This window comes from Sminthopsis crassicaudata, chromosome 4, assembly GCF_048593235.1.
Source record: "Sminthopsis crassicaudata isolate SCR6 chromosome 4, ASM4859323v1, whole genome shotgun sequence".
In the NCBI taxonomy this organism is placed as follows: Eukaryota; Metazoa; Chordata; class Mammalia; order Dasyuromorphia; family Dasyuridae; genus Sminthopsis; species Sminthopsis crassicaudata.
Genome location: NC_133620.1, coordinates 457,399,348 through 457,423,314, shown reverse-complemented (window position 1 = coordinate 457,423,314; position 23,967 = coordinate 457,399,348). Strand labels below are relative to the sequence as shown.

The 23,967-nt window shown below is 38.9% G+C and overlaps 1 protein-coding gene across 15 annotated transcripts in view; it reads left to right on the top strand.

The window, feature by feature from the left end:
- NCOR1 (nuclear receptor corepressor 1) overlaps nt 1-23,967 on the top strand; it is a 165,580-nt gene that overhangs the window by 13,774 nt on the left and 127,839 nt on the right. For 13 of the 15 annotated variants that reach the window (XR_012481479.1, XM_074263926.1, XM_074263934.1 and 10 more), the window contains exons 2-4: nt 19,322-19,490; nt 20,955-21,112; nt 23,773-23,965. Coding sequence is in view for 14 of the 15 variants with exons in the window: in XM_074263926.1 (XP_074120027.1) it covers nt 19,383-19,490; nt 20,955-21,112; nt 23,773-23,965 (459 nt within the window). In the remaining variant the exon portion in view is untranslated. Of the gene's footprint in view, nt 1-10,428; nt 10,690-19,321; nt 19,491-20,954; nt 21,113-23,772; nt 23,966-23,967 lie in introns of those variants that run through there. The other 2 variants (XM_074263928.1, XM_074263924.1) reach the window with 1 other exon arrangement.

Genomic DNA, 23,967 nt, shown 5'->3' with positions numbered 1-23,967 from the left:
GTTGATTTTGTTAAGTTCATGACAAAAGAGTTGATAGTTGGGGGTTTTTTGTTTGTTTTTAAAGACTTCTAGTGTTTCCTATCTAGATGATGCTGGCTCTTGCTTTATATAGATAATATTTGTCATTTGTCAAAAACCTCTGAGTGTTTCTAATTTAAATGAGAGCTACAGTTTGTAAAGTCATTTTCTGCATCTATTGCTATGATTGTGTCTTTTTTATGGTTTTATTTATATGGCCTATTATATTTATTGTTTTCTTAATGCCACATTATCTCAGCATTCCTGACTGATATAAATATCGAATCAACCCATAGAGAAGAATCTTTTTTGATGTAACCTCAAAGAGATATTAGTGGGTAAAAAAGAACTGTCTCAAGATAGAAACTCAATTCAAATGCCATCTCTGACACTGAACTAATAAGTTTTTTTTTTGGCTGAGGCAATTGGGGTTAAGTGACTTGCCCAGGGTCACATGTCTAGGTAGTGTTGAGTGTTTGAGACAAATTTGAACTCAGGTCCTCCTAACTTCAGGGCTGGTGCTCTATCCACTGCACCAACTAAACTGCCCTAATAAGTTCTTTTTAAAAGAATAGTTATTTGTTGTATTCAGCAGATTGTTTTATATTTTGCTTTTCATTTTATCTACATCCCATATTTTATAGGAGTTGTTTAGCAAAAACAGTTTGTTATGAAATGAGTGTTAGCATTGGAAAGGTTTAAATTTAGGCTTTTAAAAAAAACTGAGATAATCTTCCATTCTTCTCCCTATACACCCCCCTCCCCCTTTGTGGGACTGAAAATAAATGGGAACAACTTGAAAGATGGTATTGTCGCTTATCTTATTGATGATGTTAGCCGAGATAAGGGGATATTGTCCTTTGTAATTCGAAATTTTGTGTTTTCCATCTTGATGAGAATAATTTCAGGCTTTTAGGTGACATCTGCATGGATGGTGATTAGGGTCCACTTTTGCATCTCTGTAGTTCAGTTGAATGATTGATCACTCCTAGAGGATTAAAGTCACAATGTGTACTCTTCTTTATTTATGACTTTGATGATTAGAAGAGGCTTTATTGGAATCAGAAATTTCCAAATTGTTACTGAACTTGGGTAATGTTGATTCATTTCTGATTCTATTTTCTGTTATAGTCAGAATAAAAGATTTCTATATTTATTTTTGAAGGGAATAAGAATGTCATCTATTTTAATGTAGAATGATAAAATTTGTCATTTCTTTTTAAGAAATGTGTAATTATATTTTGAATCTCGTGCTTTCATTGCAACTTTTTTTTTTTTAATCATTTGCTAAAATTAGCTTTTTTCATAAAGTACTAGACATTTTCTTTATATTCCTTAAGGGAGATGCTTATTGTTGTGGACTTCTGACAGAGCAGAAAGATAGAAAAAATTTTCATTATCATATTGAGCAGATTGAGAGGTTTGATGAGTCCTGTAAATGTGTCTTTGATTTGAAGGCCTTCTACCAGAGGGGGAGCAGTGCCTCCCTTACTGTAATCATTCCTGAGCTTTGCTAGGGACACTAGAAAGAGGCCACAGGAATTTGTACTTTTCTACTTTGTAATAAAGGGAACCCAATTCTAATAATGACTTACTAATAGTCTTTAAGGTTTCCCAGGCTCTTTCATGAGCAACTGCTCATTATTATTATTATCCTGGGAGGTAGGTGATGTAAGAATCCATCCCAGTTTATAGCTGAAGAAACTGAGACTCAGGATTGGTACACTTGCCCATGTTAATGTAGGGGAAGTGGGATTTGAACTGGGTATCTCACTGCCCATTCCGAAGTCCCACCAACCTCACACACTGCTGCTTTTCCAAACTACTTTAGCTCCATTAGAGAGAGAACTTCTTTGTGGCAGGAATCTTCCTCACCCAAGATTATTTTTAAGCCATCATGAAAGTTTCATTGTGGAATCGAAGCACTCTCTGAAATAGGATTGTAATCTTTTTCTTCTCTGAAGGGTCTTCTCCAATTAGGGAAAGTCATTAGTCTTCATTATCCGAAGTACAATCTTTGGGCTCTGCTAACCCCTCTCACCTAATAATAGCTTTTATAAGACTAGTGTCTTTCATGGGTCCTCTGTCATGGTCTTATCACTGACTGCACTGTTGCAGCATAATTTTCCCCTCCTTTTCAAAAGATACATATTGTCTGTTGAATCACTCATACAGTGATCTGCTTGGATTCGTTTAGAAGATGCTTTTGAACTTTTGAAGAAATGCTGGATTTCTTTTTCTATTTTGAGCCTTTGATGTACTTTCTTATCTGAAAACACCAACTGTTTGTAAGAGGCATTATTCTTTTCCTAAGTGAAGGAGATTTTTATCCTCTCTCTCAAGATAACATGGTGCTTAATAAATGTTTGCTGAATCAATAAAGAGAGCTCTGGTCACCTTGAGAAAGTGCATCTAGATATATTTTTGGCTTTCTATAACAAACAGTAGGCTAAAAGCCAGGCATTCTGCTGAGAGCGAGCAGGAGGAGAGGTGCTCTTACTGTGTAATAGAGAAGTTTTCCTATGATATATAATCTAGAAAGGATGAAGAATTTAATATCCTTATGTAGGAAACTTAAGGAGGAATTAAAATGATTCATTTATACTGTTGCATGAACATTTGAACACAATTGCAAAAAGCTGATCTTTGTATTTGAGAGGATAAAATGTGAAGCAGGTCTATTGTTTATACCAACAACATGTTTCTCATTTTAGTACAGTGTTAATAGATATTTTTTTCTCCTGTGAAACCTTGACCAGTTTTATGTGTGTCAAACATTTAAATGTAAATTTTTATTAATGTTTTTTGTTTTGATAGTGCCTTCATTTCGACTCTTATCTTCTGCCACTTCTACTCCAGCAACCATCCTTTATAATAAGGAATAAAAAAGGTGAAAGTAGCTCAGCAAAGCTAAGCAGCCATTGGCTAAGCCTTCTATACAGTCTAATTGTCATATTTTCGTCCTCTTCCAAGAGAGAAGGAAGGTGCTTTTCTTCTTGTCTTCCAGGCTAAGCTTAGTCATTGTAATTACGTAGCATTCGGTTGGGTTGGGGGTTTTCATCTTCCATTTTTGTTATAGTAGATGTTGTTTTCCTGGTTCTATTATCTTTATTCTGCATCATCTCATATATTCCCCTGCTGTTCTGAATTCTTCATATTCTTTTTTATTGTCACTCGTAATATTCCATGACATTCCGGTATCATGATTTACTTAGTATTTCTATAATTGATGGGTGCTTCCTTTGTTTCCAGTTCTTTGCTGTCACAAAAAGTAGGGCCATTATTCTTTTGGTAATTATCAAAACTTTCTGTCCTCTCTCTTGGGGTGTGTACTTAGCAGTCAAATCTTGGTTGAAGGTCATGGACATTTGTAGCATTTTAAAAATTTCTTAGAATTGTTGGGCCAGCTTATATCTCTACTCACAGCATATTGTGTGTCATATATTTTCAAATAGAATGTTTCATGGAATCTTCATGAACACATTGGGAATAAGTTGGTCAGCATTCGTTGGCTCTGGTGGCGGAAGGGGCTTTGACCCGACTTTGTAGTCATCTAGTCCATTCTCTTCATCTTGGAGATGAAAATCTGCGATCCAGCTGTCAGTGCGTATTTGGAATGAGAGGTCTTTGCCTCAAAATCTGATTGCTTCTTATTATGGGGTATTTTTCATTCTGTTTGAGATAATAGTTGCACCTTCCTTTCGATTGTGAGGCTTGCACATAGTAGGCACTTGATAAATGTTTAAAATCTCACCTTCTACAGGAAGACTTCCAACTTACTGTTAATTCTTGCCTCTTTATCATGGCTGGCCAGCCACATTGTTCAAATGTTACATGTACACTTGCCAAAAAGATTATTTTATGGAGAACTCACAGAGGCCAAGCATTCATAAGGTGGTCAGTCAGAAAAAGTGATACAAGAACACATTCAAGGTCACTCTTAAGAACTTTAGAATTGGTTGTCTGATGTTGGAGACCCTGGCCCTGTACTGTCCATCAGAGAAGGCGCTGGACTCTGGGTAAAGCAGAATCGAAGTAGCTCAGAGAAAACATGAGATACGCAAGGTTTAGAAGCCATCTCAATGTTCATAGGGACTATTTGTGTCCAACCTGTGGCAGAGGATTCTGAGCTCATGTTGGTCTGATCAGTCAGTCTGATGCACTAACTTGACTCTAACATGGTTGTTTTGGTCCTCTTCATGAGAAAGGACAATGACCAGCTTGTCTATATGAATTTGTTTGCATGACAGACAAATTAGTTTGCAAGGTCCTTGAGGGCAGGGACTGGCTTTTGCCTCTTTTTGCGGTCCCTGGGCTTAGCTGTCTGGCACACAGTAGGCACTCATTGCTTCTTGCCTGCTTGTCTGACCTGGCCAAGTAAGTCGCTTTCCTTCTCTGGGCCTGATGACATCTGAGGTTCCTCACTAGAGCTCTGCTCCTACAGGGTTCAAGTGCTTTGCTTGAGGTCTCATGGCTCATGGTTACAGGAATTCAGGTTCTGAGTCCCATCTACCACACATCTCCCCTTGTTGCTCCTGTCCCAGCAAGGCTTCTTGGTCTTTGTCTGAGCAAAGGAATAGAATCTAAGATGAAAGAATCTGCCCTTTGGTCACATCTGCCTCGTGCCATACCGAGGCCCCTCCTTACTAAGAGCTGTTGTGGCCTGGTGCAGGCTGGTACTGGGAGTCAGTCAGAAAGCTTAGTATCAGAAGCAGGTCTGTTAGTAACTACTATAACTGCAGTTACTACCTTAAATCAGATGGTCATCTCGGGCTAGACTGGGGCTGAGAGGCCTCTTGGTACTTTGAAGAGTTTTTGAAAGCCTGATTTTCTTTTTTTCTCAAAGTCTTAAAGGAGGAGGGATAAGTAGGAAGCAGATAACCTATTAGCAAAGGCACCTTTCATTCTACTTTTATTTCATGACTTCCTAGGCTTGACTTTTGCTTTTGCCAAAAGAATGTGAAAGCATTAGTAGGGATGTATAAAGTTCGTTTGTATTTATCATGTAAAATAAATCAGTAGTTCCCAGGGCATTTTATTTTCCTAATTTTATCTGTTAAAGATTTCAATAATTTACAAGATACTGTTTGAAAGTTTACTTTCTATGTTTACAATATGGTATTGGATTTATGCTGGAGAGGAGGAAAGGTAAAAAAAAGTATGTGATCCCTGCTCTTAAACTTAAGAGCTCTTTGAAAAAATTACATTTGAAAATTTAAATAACCATGAAAGATTGTTTAGTGGTAAGTGAATTTTAAGATGGCAGAGCTGCTATGGGAATGAAGCAGGCTGGCAGTGTTCCAGGGCTTTATTTATTAGCTCCCTTATGCAGATTCAGAGGTGGATAAGCACCTGAGGCACTTTAAGACTTGCAGACCTGCATTGGGAGAGGGAGCTTTGCTCTTTAGGAATTCCTTATGTCAATGAAAGGCTTTGTCCAGGTCTGGGAGAATTGGTCCTTGAATTGGACTGGGTACAAAGTAAAAACAGCATCCAGAGGGGTAGACACCAAATGCTCAGTAGGACCACAGAAGGGAAAGTTTCTCAGTGACTTTGGGGAGCAGGGAACATTTGAGACAGCGGTAGGCTGGTCTTCCTTCACTTGGGGTCCAGAGAGAGTCAGTCAGCAAGTATTGCTTAAGAACTTCATTGTGCTGGATGCTGCTCATACAAATACAGGCAGAACTCTTAACTCTGTCCTCAAGGAGATTTTTTTTTTTTTTTTTTTTTAATGTTGTAATGAGGGAAATAACACATATTAGGGAGCTAGCTGAAGTGGGAGATTCTTGGCAGAGAATGTCTGGAGAGTAATGAAAACTTGGCTGGTCTGTGGGTCCTCCTGAGCCATCCAGTCAGAGGGAGAGGCTGCAGAGGCAGGGTGGGAGTTTTTGGGCAGGAGAGAATGTCCTGGGGAAGAGGATTCTGGGATATGGTTAAAAAAAAAAAAAAAGTCTGGGAGTACAGCCCTGAGGGCTTAGATTACAGGGAAGTTGTGAACTAATAAATTGAACTTAATGATTAGAGGACTTTTTAAAGCTGACTTGTTCCAGTGAAGTAAGTCCCCAAGACCCTTTTGGGGGAGTTGGGGACCCCTTTTTGGATTTCTTTTCACAATGGGTCCTTGCCCATTCTCAGTGCCTGTTAAGTTTTTGGTCTTTTAGGTGGTTTTGAGTTTTGTAAATAGACAAAAATCGTTTTAGATTCAGTAAAACAAATAGAATCTAATACTGGTTAGTTTTTTAAAAAGCTATGACTGAAATAATAATCACGGAGCAGCTAGGTGGCGCAGTGGATAGAGCACCAGCCTTGAATTCAGGAGGACCCGAGTTCAAATTTGTTCTCAGACACTTAACACTTCCTGTGTGACCCTGTCAATCCCAGCCTCAGGAAAAAAAAAAAAAAAAGGAAATAATAATCAGAGTTCCCAGCATCTCATACATCCAAGTATGTGTTTAATCTCTAGGAGAGGTAAGGGGCTGGACACTTGTCTAATGAGGCTGTCACTGCAAAAACTTTGGGAATGGTTGTATGCTTTGGTGCTGTTCACTTGTATTTCCATGGATGTAGTCTAAGGTGCTGCATATGTTGCTTGTCAAAGCCACAGATGGCCCCTGGGAACACAATCAGGCCTGAGTGGCCCCTGCAGCCAATACTGTCCAATTCTCTATTTGTGCAGAATTTTTCCCTCAAAGTGCAGAACTTTGCATTTTCATCTTGTTGGTTTCAATGACGAATCCATCCTGTTGAGAATCATTTAGGACTTTAATTTCACTACCTATGATACTATTTCCAGATTTGTGTTATCTGAATATTTAATCAACATGGCTTATGTTTTCAGTGCCAAATCTTTGACGAAAATGTTGCTTAATATAGGGCTAAGAAGGGGCAGAGAAAGACAGGCACACGAATGTACTATTGATGGAACTGCGAATTGCTGTAACTCTTCTGGGACGCAGTGTGGTGGAAGTATGCTAAAAATACAGACTAAAATGTCCATAACTTTGATCCAGCTAGTTCACACACCCCAAGGAGTTCATGCAGAAAGAAAGGGCTCATGTATGTGAAAAAATATTTGTAGTAGCAATTTTTATAGCAAACAATTGTTAAGAAAGTAGGTGCCCACAAATGAGGAAATGACTGTGAACATAATGGAACATTACTGCACTCCAAAAATGAGTATAAAGAATTTAGAGAAGCTTAAGAAGACTTTAAGAATTAATGCAGAGTGAAGCCAGTAGAACCAGGAAGATAACCTCCTCGATGACTATTGCAGTGTAAATGGAAAGAACATTATAAAATTAGAGAAATCAAGCTTGACCTCAACAAAGATGAGAAAATGCCCCTCACTTCCTTCACTGCAGAGATGAGTAACTGGGCATGGAGCGTTGTTTGCTATTAGATGTAATTGGCCTCTTTGTTAATTTTGCTGAACTTTTTTCTTTTTCTTTGTTAAAGAGCGTGGCTTAAAGCAGAGATAAAGGGGGAGAGAGATTTGAAAATGAAGGTGACCAAAAAACCCCCCATAAAAGTGTGAAAAGATAGGTCTGTGATCCAAGTCTAAGCCTAGCACATCTTAAGTTCTTCAGTAATACTTGTTGCCTTGCCCCAGACTCATTACTGTACCATGTGTTCCTGCTCCCAAAGTGGCTAAAGAACTTTCCCTTCCGGGGCCATACTTGAGCATTTGGTTTCCCCTTCTCCTGGATCTTGTTTCACTTTGTATCACGGTGTTGGTTGGTGTCTGAAACTCCCTTCCAGGTAGACAGTGTGCGCTTGGGAAGCACGCTTTCTTATTATCTCAGAGGCTTTCAGACAGGGTGCGAACTAGATGTATGTGTATAGGAATGTGTGTAGCTGTCACAGTTTTCCCAACTAATTTCCAAGCCTTTAAGTCTCAGATCACGTCTGTTTTTAAAAACTGCAGTTAGTGCCTATTGTAGCATTACAAATAGGCTACGTACCTATTGAAATGAAGTAACATGTTATAAATTGATCTGGGAACTCAAGTTTCTGTTGGAAACTAGAACTATGTGTCCTTCTATTCATTGACAGATTCCAGAATGAATGTGTTCCTTAATTTACATATTCTTAAGTTGCTTTTTTTTTTCCCCTCTAGAAATTTTTAAAAAATATGCTTAAAATGCAGAGTGGCTTTTTTCTCCATTGCTGAAGTTATTATTGAATCATTTCGAGGGGCTTGGCATTCTTATCCCGAGCTTGTTTGCTTTCTTTTGCTCTTTTGGCCTGTTTAAACCACAAGAGCCTGTTATATGGATGAGGCCCTTGGTCAGCTCAGGTGCTGTCACCCGAGGAGGGAGGGACACATCTTTTGGCATGCACCCATAGGCCTTTTATTTGCAAACACCTGACATCATTGTCTCTGCAGTGCTCCATTTGGTCATAGGCACACATGAAAACACCAGGACTTCCTGGTATCCTGATGGCTCTTGTGGCTGCAGCATTTTATGAAAGGCCAGAATTTACGGCTAAGGTCTTGGTTTAATGAAAAGACAATGTGGAGCTGGAGGGACCTGGTTGTGTAACCCCCTCTGTCAGTCATCTAACCTCTGACCCCGCCAGTTCCTCATCTGTAAAATGTGGAACATGATGTCCTGGTACCTACTTTGTGAGCAAGTTGTAGGGATCCAGGTAAATCAGGTCTGTGAGAGCCCGTGGTTAACAGAGGGAGATGAGCTTTCATGATGGCCTTCTTCATTGTAGCTCCTAAGGACTGAAATGGGGCTTAACTTTGATTTCGGGAATTTGGGGGGCTTTGAATTTCTCAGTGCTTTACCAACCTAAATCTATTTTTTAAAATTAATTTTATAATTATAATTTTTTTTGACAGTACATATGCATGGGTAATTTTTTTTTTTTAATCCCTTGTATTCATTTTTCCAAATTTTCCCTTCCCTCCCACTACTCCCTCCCTTAGATGACAGGCAATCCCATACATATTAAATGTGTTACAGTATATCCTAGATACAATATATGTGTGTGTAAAACCAAATTTCTTAACCATCCTAAATCTAAAGCCCAGTCACTTTAATTCTACCTTTTGCTCTCTACTTTTCATGACATTAGTAAAGAATCACACTTGGACCAGTAAAATCATTGTCACCCCTTATTAAGTTTTTCTGCTCTGTACTAGGTACACTGGCAATCTAAAGGGGAAAAAAAAAGCTTCCCTTGCCCTCAAGGATTTTGCATTTTATAGATGGAAAATAATGTGCATAGAATAATTAATAAAAAGTGCATACAAAGTCATACTTGCAGTACTGTTCTTTCCTCCATGCTGCCTCTATTTGGATCGTCACTTTCCTCCCCAACCATGGGTTCCTAGACTCAGAAAGGTCAGTTTTTGCCTCACGTTGCTGGGGCTTAGGCTTCCAGGCCAACTCCCTGGAGTAACTTCATTCTTGTTCCTTCCTCTCTTTTCAGCTTTCCTTATTTATTTTCTTTCTCTATGAAAATGTAATCTTGAGGGCAATCTTGCTTGCTTTTATTTACATATTTACATCCCCCAGCACCTAGGACAATGCTCAGCATAAAATAAATATTTAGTAAATATGCTCCCTCCCTTATGCTTTCTCAATCTCTTTTATGATCTGCTGCTTCTCTCTCTGTCTGGAGAAATCAGGCAAAATCTCATGCAGTTACCAGGGAATTTATGAGCCAGAAGCTGAGGGCGGGGCTGGTGCTACCAAAAGAAAAAAAACTAATGTGAGCCCAAATTTAGAAATGGCTTTCCAGTAGAACATATCATTTACCTAAGCCTTATTATAAGGTAAAATGTGCAAGCAAATGTGCCCTTACACATGGGGAAATGGCCCTAACCTTTGGAATTACAGAGATGAAGCCTTTAGCTTCTTAAGAAAGTCACTTTATTTATGAGCATCCTTCCCTCCAACAAGAGATCTCTATACTAATATTCAGATTCTGTTCAGCTGTTCTTTAAACAGGGAGATAGATCCACCTTTCCTTTCATACACTCCCTCTACTGGAATCATACTTCATAAGGTCCCAGTTTCTTCTGGTTGTCCTAGCACCGGGAGCTTGGTTGCCAGCCTCCAGCCTCCTTGGAAACGCAGTACTTTTGAGCTAGTAGCTGACCAGGGACTGACTCAGTATCCTCATGGGAAACAAAATTTGTTCAGGCAATCAATACCAGCCTAGTTTCTTTAAGACTTGGGATACAAACTATTAAGTACCAGATTCCTGCCTTTTCATGGGAAGAGAGAACACAAGATTTCACTGGTGTGGGGAGAGGAAAATTTTTTCTCCTAATGCAGGGCTTATCTAGCCCTGTTTTCATTTGAGAAATGCCTGGGAGGAAAAGAAAATTTATAATGACTTGTCCAAGAACCTGCAGCTGTGTGCCAGCTGAAGGTAGTTTCAACTCTACTCTCTGGTCTTTTGCCACCTGGAAAGTCACTTTTAATTTCCAGAGAATCTCACCCCCATTTACCAAAGGATCTATAGTCTGACTTACCCAGAGTGGCTGAGAAATTTGTGGTCACTTCTTTATGATTGAGATCTCCCAGTTTGTAGAGCAAAGGCTATCTCTTGAGTGAATCTCACTTGGGGATATTGCTTTAAAAAGAAAAAGGTGGTTTGCAATTAGAAGGTGGTGTTCGCATTTGGGATTTCCTTCCCTTTCCTTCCCTTCAGGTTGGTGACCTTAGCAGCTGCTGTTCTGTCCCACCAGGGTCTCTTGTCTGGAGTGGAAGGAGATTTGGGAAGCTCTTTGACTAGTCTTGAATTCCTAGCCCTGGGGTAAGAAGAGGAGAAGCTAGATGAGAGAGAAGGCCTTGAGAAGAGCCATATTTGGGCCTTATTCAAATGAACTTGTGGCTGCCATGTTTGCAGGGATAGGAATGGGGCCTGGATTTGTAATTTTGTTTGTGTAGGGAATTCTTGGGTGCAAGTAAACCACCTTCTCTGCCAAAAGGGTGTACTTGAACCCAGGTTTTTAACCAAAGAGAACTGGCTCTCTGTCCATTATGGCATTGTCACTTTCTTGCCATTTTTTGTTAGAAAAAAATATTGTGCTTGAAGTGTTATAGTAAAGAGATTTTTTTTTAAACTTCTCTACATTTTAAGCATGGGGAAAAAAGATGCTGGAGGGGAGAAATGCATGAATAAATGTGGTGTGTCCAGAAATAAATAGAACTAACTCTATTATCCATGCTAGTGGAGAAGTGGCCAGTGCCAAAATAATTTCTTTTTAGCTATGGGTTTAATTTTAAAATTTATATGTTGTACGTTTATAATGAGGTTTTGCCTTGTTTTTTGTTGAACATTCTGTTTGTCTTGAAACATGACATCTGGGGAGCTGAATAGGGCATACAGGTTTAAAAACTGGTTGTAGATAATCCATCAGGTGCATAATGAAATTAAAGCATAAACCTAAATACATCTCACTCACTCATCTGTTTTGATTTGTGTTAAGACATTGCTTTTGGTATCAGCACTTGTGAGAGGTAGTAAGGTGTAGTAGGCAGAGTGAGAAGCACAAAACCAGGAAGTCTTGGGTCTGAGGCACTTTGCTTCTTAGAGTTTTGGGCCAAAAATGGCCTGCAAAACTCCCAGGTGTGACCAACTTCAAGCATCATTGAGAAATTAACAAAATCAATAAAAATACAACATAATAATGGTAATTTGTGGCTTTCTGAGTATGTAGGAGGCCTATAGAGAGCTGTTTCTTTTGAGTTTGACACCACTTCTCCAGTCAGTAAAGAAAGTGCAGACCTTCATCAGCACAAGGACTTTGCCTACCTGGGAAGTTCCATCTGAAATCACAGGTCTGGTCCCTGTCCCCTTTAAGAGATATCTAGATCTATGCATGTTTGTTGATCAGCTAGAAATCTTGTGCATTTTTCCACCCTGTTTCTGATCTGCTTTCTAAGTTTTTTCATTTCCCAGGATATCCTCCCAGTTTTTCCAAAAGCCCCTTTTTAGGCAGGAATCCTGCCCTTCCAAAATTATCTTATATCTGTATGTGTGCATCTCTTTTTTTCTCTTAGCTAGAACAGAGGCCTCTAAAGGTCAGGGATTGGTGCAGATTTTCTTTAAATTCCTGGTGCTTATCATGGTTTATGGCACATGCCAGGCATCTAATAAGGCAGCAAACCAATTGGTGGTTGATCCAGACCTGCTTTATGGTAATCCATTGGTAATCTGCCAGTGTTATAACAATCTCAAGCTTAGGGACCATGGATTCCTGTTCTTGTGTGACCTAACATCACATCTGATGTGCTGCTTTGTAGGGAGCCCTATCACCTGTTAGACATTTGGAAAGATTGTCCATTACTTTGTAATGTGGCAGTGAATAGAGAGAGCTGACTTAGAAGCCAAGAAGATGGGTTTAAGCCTCTCTCCCTCTCTGTGTCTCTGTCTCTCTCTCTGTGTGTCTCTGTCTCTGTCTCTGTCTCTGTCTCTCAATCTCTCTCTCTCCTCTCTCTCTCTCTCTCTCTCTCTCTCTCTCTCTCTCTCTCTCTCTCTCTCTCTCTCTCTCTCTCTCTCTCTCTCTCTCTCTCTCTCTCTCTCTCTCTCTCTCTCTCTCTCTCTCTCTCTCTCCTTCTTCCCCCCCCTCTCCTTCTCCCCTCCCTCTCTCTCTCCTTCTCCCCCCCCCCCTCTCTTCTCTCCTTCTCCCTCCCCCTCCCTCTCCTCTCTCCCTCTCCCTCTCCCTCTCCCTCCAGTGAGTCACTTAATCCCTCAATGCTCCAGGCAATTTTCTCACAGAGAAAGTGTTCCTTCTTTGGTGGAAGAAGTATCCTTCTTCCCTCGACACTTCCTCATACTAATGAAATCACATGTTTGACTTCTTCCTATCCCTAACCTGGCATTTAGCTCTTATAACACTTAGGAAGATTTGGTGGATGAGCTTGAAATAAATGATTAAAATGAAATTTACAAATGTGTTGTGCATTTGTGTTTAGTCATGCTTTTGGGGTTGATCCTCCTGCCAGGCCTTCATCAAACTTCCTTTGAAAACCTTGAGCCAAGAAGATGAATAATAGTGATTGATGAAGAGGGCTCTTTATTCTGTCCATTGTGTTGTGAGATTAAAAAAAAAAAAATTAGTGAGAAATTTCAAGGTTATAATAGGAAATTAGTGTGAAATTAAAAAAAAATTTTTTTTTTTAATTTAGGAAACATCCTAGAGATAGTTTGGAGCCATTCAAACCTTTAAGGTTTGAGATCAGTTTTTTTTTTTTTTTTTTTTTTTTTAACATTAGTTTTATAGCTATGTGAAAGAGGGTTTTAGAGACCTTCCAAAAGCATTTTATAAAGATTTGTATATTTCATCATAAACCTCTTTCTTTGGAAAATGAATCTAATCTTTATTTAGAGAGGTTATTAATCAGAGAACTATATGCTTTCCCCATCTCCTTGCCCCCAATGTATTCCTCTTCTCTCTTTCCATTTTTTAAGGTCATCAAGACATAACAAACTCTCCCAAGCCTAGTCTAATTCAATTCCCTGTATGAGCTCTTAAGACGTTAGGGTTCAAAGAAGACACAAGATACATCTCCCTGGATTCAAATATAAGCAGTTTATCTCAGTTTTGTTCTTTATCACTGATCATTAATGGTGTTTTGGTTTTTTTAATAGTTCACTTCTGTGTTTGAACTTTAAATGTTTCCTGCAGCTCAGTTCTTTTTATCAGGAATCCTTGGAAGTTTTCTATATCTTTAAGGATCCAGTTTTTTCTTTTTATTGCACAGAAAAGTCCAGGGTTTTCTGTAGCATTGCACTCAGTTTTGCTGGGTAGTTTATTTTTGTCTGTAAGTCTATATACCCTTTGTTTTCTCCAATGTCATAATCCAGGTTCTCTGTTCCTTTATATTAGTGGCTGCTAAGTCAGATGTGATCCTGACTGTGGCCTCTCTATACTTGAACTCTCTTTCTGGCTGCTTTACAGTGTGTGTGTGTGTGTGTGTGTTTTGACATGGAAGCTCAGTTTTTGGTATGATGTTCTGAGAGTTTTCATTTTGGGGTTTCTTTGAGGAGGTGACCAGTGCATTCTTTCTATTTCTACTTTGCCTCCTAGTTCTAAGACATCTGGACAATTTTCTTTTAAGATTTCTTTAAATATTAAAAGGCTCTTTTTCGCATTCATAACTTTGAGATAGTACAATGATGCAAAATTTTTTTTTTTTCCCCTTCTTGAATTGTTTTCCAGGTCGGTTATTTTTTGCAATGAAGTACCTTACATTTTATTCAATTTTTTTTTCCAGTCTTTTTATTTTAAAAAATTTCTTTTGTCTCTTGAAGTTCTTGGCTTCTCTTTGGCCCATTCAGACTTTCAGATTTGCTTGAGCAAGATTTTATACCTTTTGTGCCAAGCTTTTAATTCCCTTTCCAATTCTTTCTTACTTAGCTCCCATTTCCTTTCCAATTTTTTCCCTCTTGTACTCTCATTCCATTTATAAAAATATTTTAAAACTTTTTAAAGCTCTTGCTTCATCTCTTCCAGGAATTCTAGTTGATTTTGTGCCCAGATTGTGATTTTTCTCTGGAACATTGCTTGTAGATGTTTTGGAGTCATTCTCCAAGACTCTTTTAGAGTCTTGGAGTCTTGAACATCTCTGTCATCATAATAACTCGTTATAGTTTGCCCATTCTTTCAGATTACTTTCTGACTTTGGATTTGATATTTACGGCAGGACTCTGCCACTCTTCTCATAGTAAGCTCTGGGCTTCTTGTTGTTTTCTGCTTTCTTAGGTTATTGAATGCTGTGTTTTCCCAGAATCTTAGGGACTGTCTTAGACCAATAATTGTTCAGTGCTTCCCAAATGATTCAAGTCTGGTTGCTATTTGCTTTGTTTGAGCTCTTACAGTTCCTTCTCCTGGTTTAGGCCTATGCAAGAGTAGACAACTCCAGCTCTCCCTACTTTTCAGGCAGTTGGAAAGTTCTGTTCGTTCACAGGTGCTGAATTGTCTGCTCCTCTTTGGTCTGGGATTCCTTCTTGGTTGTTCCTCTGCAGGGTGGACTAGATGCTGTTAATGAGACCCTCCTGTGTACCTGGAGTCTGAGCCACTTGTTGCTGCTGCAGCTGGCAGCTTCTAGACTTCCTCCTTTCTTGGTACTCTACCCCGGCCCTTCCTACCTAGGAAAACCATCTCTGCTGCACAGGTCTTTTCGTCTACCATATATCCGAAGCCAAGAACTAAGTAGTAAGTGACAAAGCTCCCACTTGGCACTTGCCTCTGTCAAAGTGCCTCAGTATGAATCTGGTAGTATTATGGAGTACTACTCTAATTAGTACTCTGCACTGCAAATCAGAAGCCATGAATTGGTCCTAATTTTGCCACTTCTCAGCTGTCTGATAAATAACTTCATTTGTAAAGTAGAGATATTAACATTTGACATATCTACCTTACAGAGATATTTACAGGATAAGTACTTTGAGAACCTTAAAACACCATCTTATAAATTTAACTCATTTATGAGAAAATACTTCATCAGAAACACTGACTAAAAATTGTTTACCAGCTTTCTGCTTCCCTTCTAATCTTGGTTGTATTGTTCTTATTTGTGCATAGGAATCTCTTCTTTTTTGCTGGTGCACAGTCTTTGCCTGAATGATGGATGGATGTGTTTTGTGGTCCTTACTTGAAGCTCTCAGAATGTATTTTCCCATAGAAACAGTGATTTAAAATGATGTTTAAGTATAGTTGAAATTTAGCAGCATACTTAAAGCCATTATGAATATATCCTAGTTAGGAAATAATTTATAAGCTTTTCTTTTTTAATTTGAGAACTGCTTATATAGAAATTTGAAACCATTGCTTTCTCGTTTCCTTTCAGGTGTTTTGGTGGGGCTGAAATTTTTCCTGCTAAGCAAGTAAATTTTTTCCATTAAATTGAAAATGTAGTGTTAGTATTTATAAAATCTATAAACCTGGAAGCAGAATATAGTGCTAATGACAAGTACATGGATCTTTCATGAAAATGAGGAGGAGAGGAACAGAGAGAGAATCAGAATGGCAACTACCTGAGGAGGGGGATTTCATAGCCTAGTGCTCTGAATAAAAGCTTGGTGAATTGACTTTAGTCTGTGATTAATATTAAATAGAATGGCTGTTTTTGTATAAGGGCAGATTAAATTAAATGAGTTATCTGAAACACTTAAATCCAAACATAATAGAAATATTTTCATTCTTAATAATTTTTAAAATTAAAAAAAAAGGGTTCCCAAAGGGAAAATTGGTTCTTAGGAGGTCACAGAAACACAGACCACCTTATTGCCTTGCTAAAGCTAATTTACTTAAAAAAACAAACGAACGAAACGGGGCAGCTAGGTGGCTCAGTGGATAGAGCACCAGCCTTGAAGTCAGGAGGACCTGAGTTCAAATATGGTCTCAGACACTTAACATTTCCTAGCTGTGTGACCCTGGGCAAGCCATTTAATTCAAGTTGCCTCAGCAAAAAACAAATAACAAAAAACACATTGGAAATCACAGATTTTTGTTTCATAAATTATTTTTATTTGCATATTTGAATTTTGAGAGGTAGCTGTTTATAAGAAAAGATCTTAAATAGGCACAGGTGCAGGTTATAGACTTTGCCTATAATTCCTAATTTTTTGAATGGCTAATGGCTAATCAGTGTCCCCAAACTGATTTGTCTAGGGAATATACTTTTGGATTTCACTTGTACAAGTACTTGACTTCTATAATTGCTAGTCTTGGGAAATGGGACTCCTATAGATGAAATTAGGGGGATGTCTTGGAAGTTGAATGATAAAATAGAGATGGTTTTGCCTGTTTTAGTAGAGGAAAAAATATGCAGGTAAATTTTTTTTTTTTAAGATAATTTATTTTTGACAGAAACCAGATTAGGGTTTAGATGCCAGTGACTCAAGAAGCATATGACTTCTGGGACTTAGAGGTTTAAAGATTCAGAGCACAAGCATCCCAAAAGTCTCTCTTGAATTAAAGGAAAGACTTAATGCTGTATCATCCTTTGTTTCTCATTCCTGATGGTTTTTCTTTTGTTCAGCCTATCTCTGAAAGACTCAAGTTTGGACCAGTCCAGTCTTATACAAAACTATCCTGAGATCTTTGGCTCATTTACAGTATTTTTGCAATCCCTTTTGCCTAAATAACTTACTTAACAGCAACCTTTAAGCATAAGTATATGATGCTCTTATCTTTGTCCTGCTCATCTGTATAAAGACAAAAGTTACTGGCTATCTTTTGAACATTTCCTCCCCCTTGTGTCCCAGGAAATTATCAGAAGCTGAGACTTTCTTCCTGAACCCTTGTTTGCACTTCAAAGAATACCAAGGACATATAGAACACTAGAAATATTGTCTTAAGAGCTTATTAGGTCTTATAGTTATTTTTCTTAAAGATATTTACCTGTGCTTTCCCACCTGTTCTAATGCAGAGAAAAGTATGTGGATGTATTTGTTGGATCTTCTTAGTAGCAGCATTCATGGGAAAGGCTCATGGGGCAGTAAAAGAAATATTAGTTTCTCATTTGACAAGTTCTTAACTTCTCTGAGTGCTCATTTTCTTACTGTCAAATCTGTAGATTCACCCACTTTGGAAGTCTCCTCCACTAGCAGAGCCATCGGCCTTGGTTTCCTACTTGGAGGATCTGGGGTTTACCAGACAGAATCAAACCTCTGATGAGTCCCTCCAAAGACAAGCTGCTTCTCCTATGATAGACATGTGTCTGGCTTCCCACCTTGGGACCGGCCAGTGATTGTGTTTACTGGCCTGCTTGTCACCTCCTCCCCATGCCATGAGAAGGCCCAGATTGAAAACCGCTCTGAGGCTTCTGACTTGAGCTATTGAGGATAGAGCTGGGGGCATGGAATCATAAGACTTGGGTTTGAATTCTGCCTTCAGGTCTTAATAGTTATGTAATCTAGCTGTTGATTACATAGTACCTCACTGATGTTTAAGGAAGGGGTAGGACAGTTGTGAATTCCCACTTTGACCCAGGCTATCTCTGTCCTCTTAGCACCAACAATTCAGAATTGACTGTTTTGTGCCCTGGGTTTCAGCCCTGAAGCCAGTTGCCAACAGAAGCTAACAGTTACAGTTGAGTATGGGGGTAAAAGCTAGGGACCCCATCCCTTTCTCCTTTCATTGGAAAGCACGTTGAATTGTATGACTACAGTAACAGCAAGATTGTGCTGTAATCAACTCTATCAGACTTAGCTCTCTCAGCAATGCCATGATCCAAGATAATTCCAATAGACTTGAGGGAACACGGATCGACATCCATAGAGAGGTCTATGGAAACTGAATTTGAATTGAAGCATCCTATTTTCGCTATTTTGGGTTTTTTTTCCCTTGTGGCTTTTCCTTTTGTTCTGATTTTCCTTGCATAACATGACTATGGGAAATAGGTTTAAAAGGATTATTTATGAATAACCTCTAACCTAGTGGTCCTCAGACTTTTTAAACAGGGGGCCAGTTCACTGTCCCTCAGACTGTGGGAGGGCCGGACTATAGTAAAAACAAAAACTCACACTGTCTTTGTCCTCAGCCCATTTGTCATAATCCAGCAGGCTGCATAAACTTCTTCAGTGGGCCGCAGTTTGAGAACCCCTGCTCTAACATATCCTTTGCTGTCATGAGGATAGAGGCGATAAGGGAGGGAGGAGAAAAATTTGAAACTCAATTTTAGAAAAATAAATGTAGGAAACTATCTTTGCACATCATTAGAAAAATAAAGCACTATAAGGGGAAACAAGAAAAACACATTGAACACTTTATCCTATTTAATGTTCTCTTAAAAGAAAATAAGGTAGTCTCTAGTGTGTTTGGCAGGACTCTCGTGTCTAGCATATTTCCTCACTCTGTGACCTTGGGTACAGTTGTAGAGAAGGTTATTGACCTGTTTGGGTGGATGCCCTCTACCAAAGAAATCATGGGCCTAATCCCATCGTCATTTGTGGAACTGTAGAAATGCCTGAAATAACACATTTTATAGACTTAAAAAAACTCAATCCAACTTAAAACTGAAAACATTTTTAGAGAACTGGTCATTTTGTTTATTAACAGGTTTGCCAGCCTTCATAATTAATCTTATGCTACCCTTCAGACACTTATGTAACTACTTATGTTATTCATGATATATTAGGGTACTTTAAAAAAGTGTAAGACCTATTAACATTTTCCCAACTACTAGATCTTCCATTATGTTAAATAAATACATTAGAAAAAGCTTTTACTGGTAATTATTGTTTTGTTTAAGTAACTACAATGACAATGTATTACCGGTACCCTTGGTGCTTTAGTTCTTATCAGTATTCTTTTTTCCCTTTAATTTAGGCGGTTTCCCAGAACCATGATTGCTTGATCTCACAACCCAGTGAAGACTTCTCTCCTGATAATGTCAAGTTCAGGCTACCCTCCGAACCAGGGAGCCTTCAGCACTGACCAGAGTCGCTACCCTGCCCACTCTGCCCAGTATACCTTTCCTACCACTCGCCACCAGCAGGTAAGGAAAAGCACTACTCAGCTCTACATCCTACGAATGTATTCCTCTTTTCTATTTTATATGTATCTGTGGAAAGATCAAATCCTATTGTCAGGTAAGAGGGGAAAAAAATTTAAGCAGTGAGCCTAGCTGTGAAGAGTGTAGGTAAGCCGTGTGCAGCAGTGCCTAAATGCTCAGGCCTCTGCCCTGCCTCCGCTCTGGGGCTGGTTTCAGGACAGGACCACCATTGCCTTGGCTTCTGCAGCTTGAAGGCGGTGGATGGAAACTGTTTGTGGATAGGGTGCTTTTTGACTCCCTGGTATCTCCACTTGCTTCTGAGACTTTGGAAAGTTGGATCAGTACAAAGATCAATCTGAGCGACTTGTGGGTAGACTGAAAGTTAAGACAGTCTGTCTTGCTCATTGTTCATCGTACTAGGATGGAGGGGGCTCATCTGACCTGGAACAACAATCGTGAATGACTTTGACAGAATCTTTCTGCCCCTTCCAATGGTGACACTGCAACCGTTTATGGTAAAGGGTCAGTGATTACCAACGCAAAAGGATTTTTAAGCCTTCTCCAAGTTTCTGCCTTGTGCTGTGGAACAAATGGGCAGAGATTTCATTTTGCTGATCAGCTCTCACCCCTCTGACTTCCTTGTTTACAAGCATCTGGTCTTATAGTTAGTTAAGAATTAAATTGAGGTTTACTTATTGAGCATTAAAAACCTTAACTTTCCTACAGTTTAATTTGATTGATATCTAAGATTAAATTTGCTATTTTCACCGAGCATTTTAATGCCTCTGTTAAAACAATGCCACCATCTAGGTTTGAAGACATAACTTGTCTGCTCCCATGAGCAGCTCTATACTTCTATCCTCCCCTAACTCAGGTGTTGCTCACATGCCAGATCTTTTTAGGTGAGAAAAGCCCCAGATTTCCTCTCCTGATGTGGTGACGTATAGTTAGGTCTACACGACTATTCAGTGGGTGTCTTCAGTTGTACTTTAGATGCCAGTCTATTTCCAGCTCTGGATATCTCAAATGAAAAATGTCATTTACTTTCTAAATACTTGAGTAAGAGAGAGAGAGTACGCGTGCGTGTGTGTGTGTGTGTGTGTGTGTGTGTGTGTGTGTGTGTGTGTGTGTGTGATACACTAAAAACAGGAATAGCTTTTCAATATTCATTTGGCATAGAGATGATGGGATTTTATCTAGGACTCAAATGGTTACTGTTGAGAGGAAGCAAGTATTAAAATGCTAATATGAGCCAAACCCTAAATACTTTGTGTTTTACTGAAATATGGGAAGTATTTAAGGAACTTTCTGAAACTTTGAGATAGTGACAGCAAAGATTCAGGTTTGCAGTTTCTTGTTGAACATTGTTTGTAACATGACTATCTGTATGCCTTTGTACAGCCTGATTTCATGGCACTTTATGGTTTTTCTTAACATACTAATGAGTTATTATTGTTTGAATACTAGGAGTTTGCTGTGCCTGATTATCGGTCTTCTCATCTTGAAGTCAGTCAAGCATCACAGCTTCTGCAACAGCAGCAACAGCAGCAACAGCAGCAGCAACAGCAGCAACAGCTGAGGAGGCGACCTTCCTTGCTTTCAGAATTTCACCCAGGCTCTGACAGGTAGTTTTATTTTAATTTTGCATCCAAGGCTGGATGGTGGATTGTGTGTGTGTGTGTGTGTGTGTGTGTGTGTTTTGTGTGTGTATAGACATATACATATACACACATCTACAAAATTATTAATTTACCTCTTCAGCTCCCTTTCTTAGTATCTTTTTCTTTTATTTGGACTTCTTTTAGTTGTAAATATCAGTCTGATAAAGTAATGACTAAAAGTTCTAGCCCTTCATTGTGCGTGCGTGCCTTATTATCCCTTCTTCCCAGGTTCTAGTCAGTCTCAAGTATTTTAAATTAAATTTACCTCAAGCAATGGCACTGCCCCACTGGCTTCCTAACCTTCTGACTTTGCAAAATCTCCTTAAGAATCAAATTGCTTCCAGTACTTGAAAAATTTAGGCTTTTGGCTCAGAAAAGTTGGTACTGTTTGAGATTATGCCAGGTGAAATGATACAGCTACATTAAGGAATCCTTACAGCGTGATTCCTCTCCACAGATTTCCTAGATTTCACTTGTTCAAAATTCATATATTTGCATGTTCCCCAGAAGGCATTTTTTCTCTCCAGGTAAAAATGAAGCAGCAGAGTTTGTCATAAACATGAAAGTTTATTTATTTAAATAGTTGGATTCATACTTAAATATTAGCTTGTGATTGGTTATTTAAAGTCCTTTTATCATTTTGTATTAATTTGTTTTTCACTTGAAGATAAAAATGAGTCAGTTCCTAATGGCTCTCTCAGGCCATTGTGAAGCTGTAGATAGTGTGGCTAATATACGTGTGTCCTATTCTTGGTGACCCCTCAGATTTCTGCAGGGAGCTTTCTTAGTAAAGGTCCTGGAATGATTTGCCATTTCCTTCCCTAGAGGCAAACAGAGTTGCTCATACCTAGAGTTTTTTATTTTCAAGATACTTTTTAAAAAACAATTATATATGTTAGAGCCACTTTACATAAGGGTTATAACTAAGTTGCCAAGGAATTTGCATATTAATCTTATGTTCAACCATGTTATAATTATTTGTGTCATGTTAAGTATCATGTCTAAAATCTATTGTTTCCCTTTGATAATAATCTAAGATCAGGTGTGTGTATGGGTGGGGAAGGGCATGAAGTGGGATGATTCTGAACATTGACATAACGCTGTTAGCAGTATAGAAAATTTTTTATCATTGAAATGCTACTCTGGTGTTGTTTCATCTCCTGACCTGAAAAGATATAAAATTTGTCTGCTTCTTCAAGGAAATATTGATGTTTTGGGAGACGTGGATCAGAAATATTTAGGTACTAAAGCAAAACAGTGATTGAATAATAGTGAAGTTAAATTGTCAGTCAAATAAAACAAATGAAGTCAAATATTGATGGATAGCTTATCTATATGCAAAGCACTGATTTCTATCAGATTGAATGGGATTTACAGTCTAATCCTGCCTTGATTCAAGAGGTTTATAATATTATCTGGAGCAAAAACACAGATGCATATAAAAATTAAATCTTCAAAGATGTAAGGCCTGATTACTACATGTTTAGTTGATTGGTAGGGGAGCTTGAAGGTGGGAAGCCTCCCTTGCTGATCCCTAGGCAGGCGTAACTGCTGATCCAGGCACTAAAATGAAAGAAACTAAAATTGATGGAGCTTTAAGAAAATTCACATTTCCCCAGCCTTTTCATTTTACACACATTTTAAAATCTTTTATCAAACCCTTTAGCAAAAGATAATGGAAGTCCTTACAGAATAGGGTTACAAAAGTGTGACTTCAAACAAACTTGAAAATAATGATTTCTCGCCTACAGCCACTCTGCTCTTATCACTCTTTATATCCTTAGTCTGCTCTGACTTCCTTTAGTGAGCATCTGGTCTCTGACTGAGTCTGGACTCTGGTATCTTTCATTTCAGGGTGGAAATGTTCCCTCTAGTGGTCCAAGACACAGACATGTGCAGATGTGCACAGACAAATGTGCTTGTGTGCACATGCACACACTCACATTCTCAGGCCACATGAGGTTCCCAGTGTGTGTTTTATCTACTCTGGGAATCATCCCTGTCATCATTCTCTGTTGGGCTGCCGGGCTTCCTTTATTTCCTGTATATGTATAGGCTTTTTCCCCCCTGGCCTTAAGAGAGAGGCTTGGGGAGTACAAAAGAATATGTTATTTTCATCTGTTCATATGTTACATTTGAAAGTCAAATGTCAGTGATTCTTAGAATTGGCCATGTCTCAGACATTCTGTCCCACTTTGCTGAGCTCTGCATAACTCTGATAGGCAGGAGAATGATGGAGGCAGGGCCCAAATTGGCATCAAGTTTTAGTTCTGCTTCTGATTGTCTTTGGACCCCTGACAAGTTAGGTGAGTCTCAGTGCCCCAGCCTGGGAGTTTAGAGGAGTTGTCATGGTAGAGGAACTTTGTACAACAGAAATCCCCTGCACCAATCCATACTATTGTCATCCCTTCCTTTCAGATATAACTTTGGAATTAAAAAAATTCACCAACGTAGTGGGATCCAAAGTTTTCTTTTCTTTCAGTATCGGTTAGAGAAAGTGTAACTTCTCCTTTGAAGCTCTATGTGCAAGTAAGGGCAGCATTTATTTCAAGCCTAGGTGCAGTTGTTATGGAGGCAAGTTGTACTCTTTTCAAAAGATTAAATGTTTTTTTAATTTATTTTAGGCCTCAGGAAAGGAGAGCTGGATATGAACAATTTCATCCAGGTCCTTCTCAGGTGGACCATGATTCCTTGGAAGCTAAGCGACCTCGGCTGGACCAGGTTTCTGACACACATTTTCAGCGGGTCAGTGCTGCTGTCTTGCCCTTAGTACACACACTGCCAGAGGGGCTGCGGGCATCTACAGAGGTTAAGAAGGT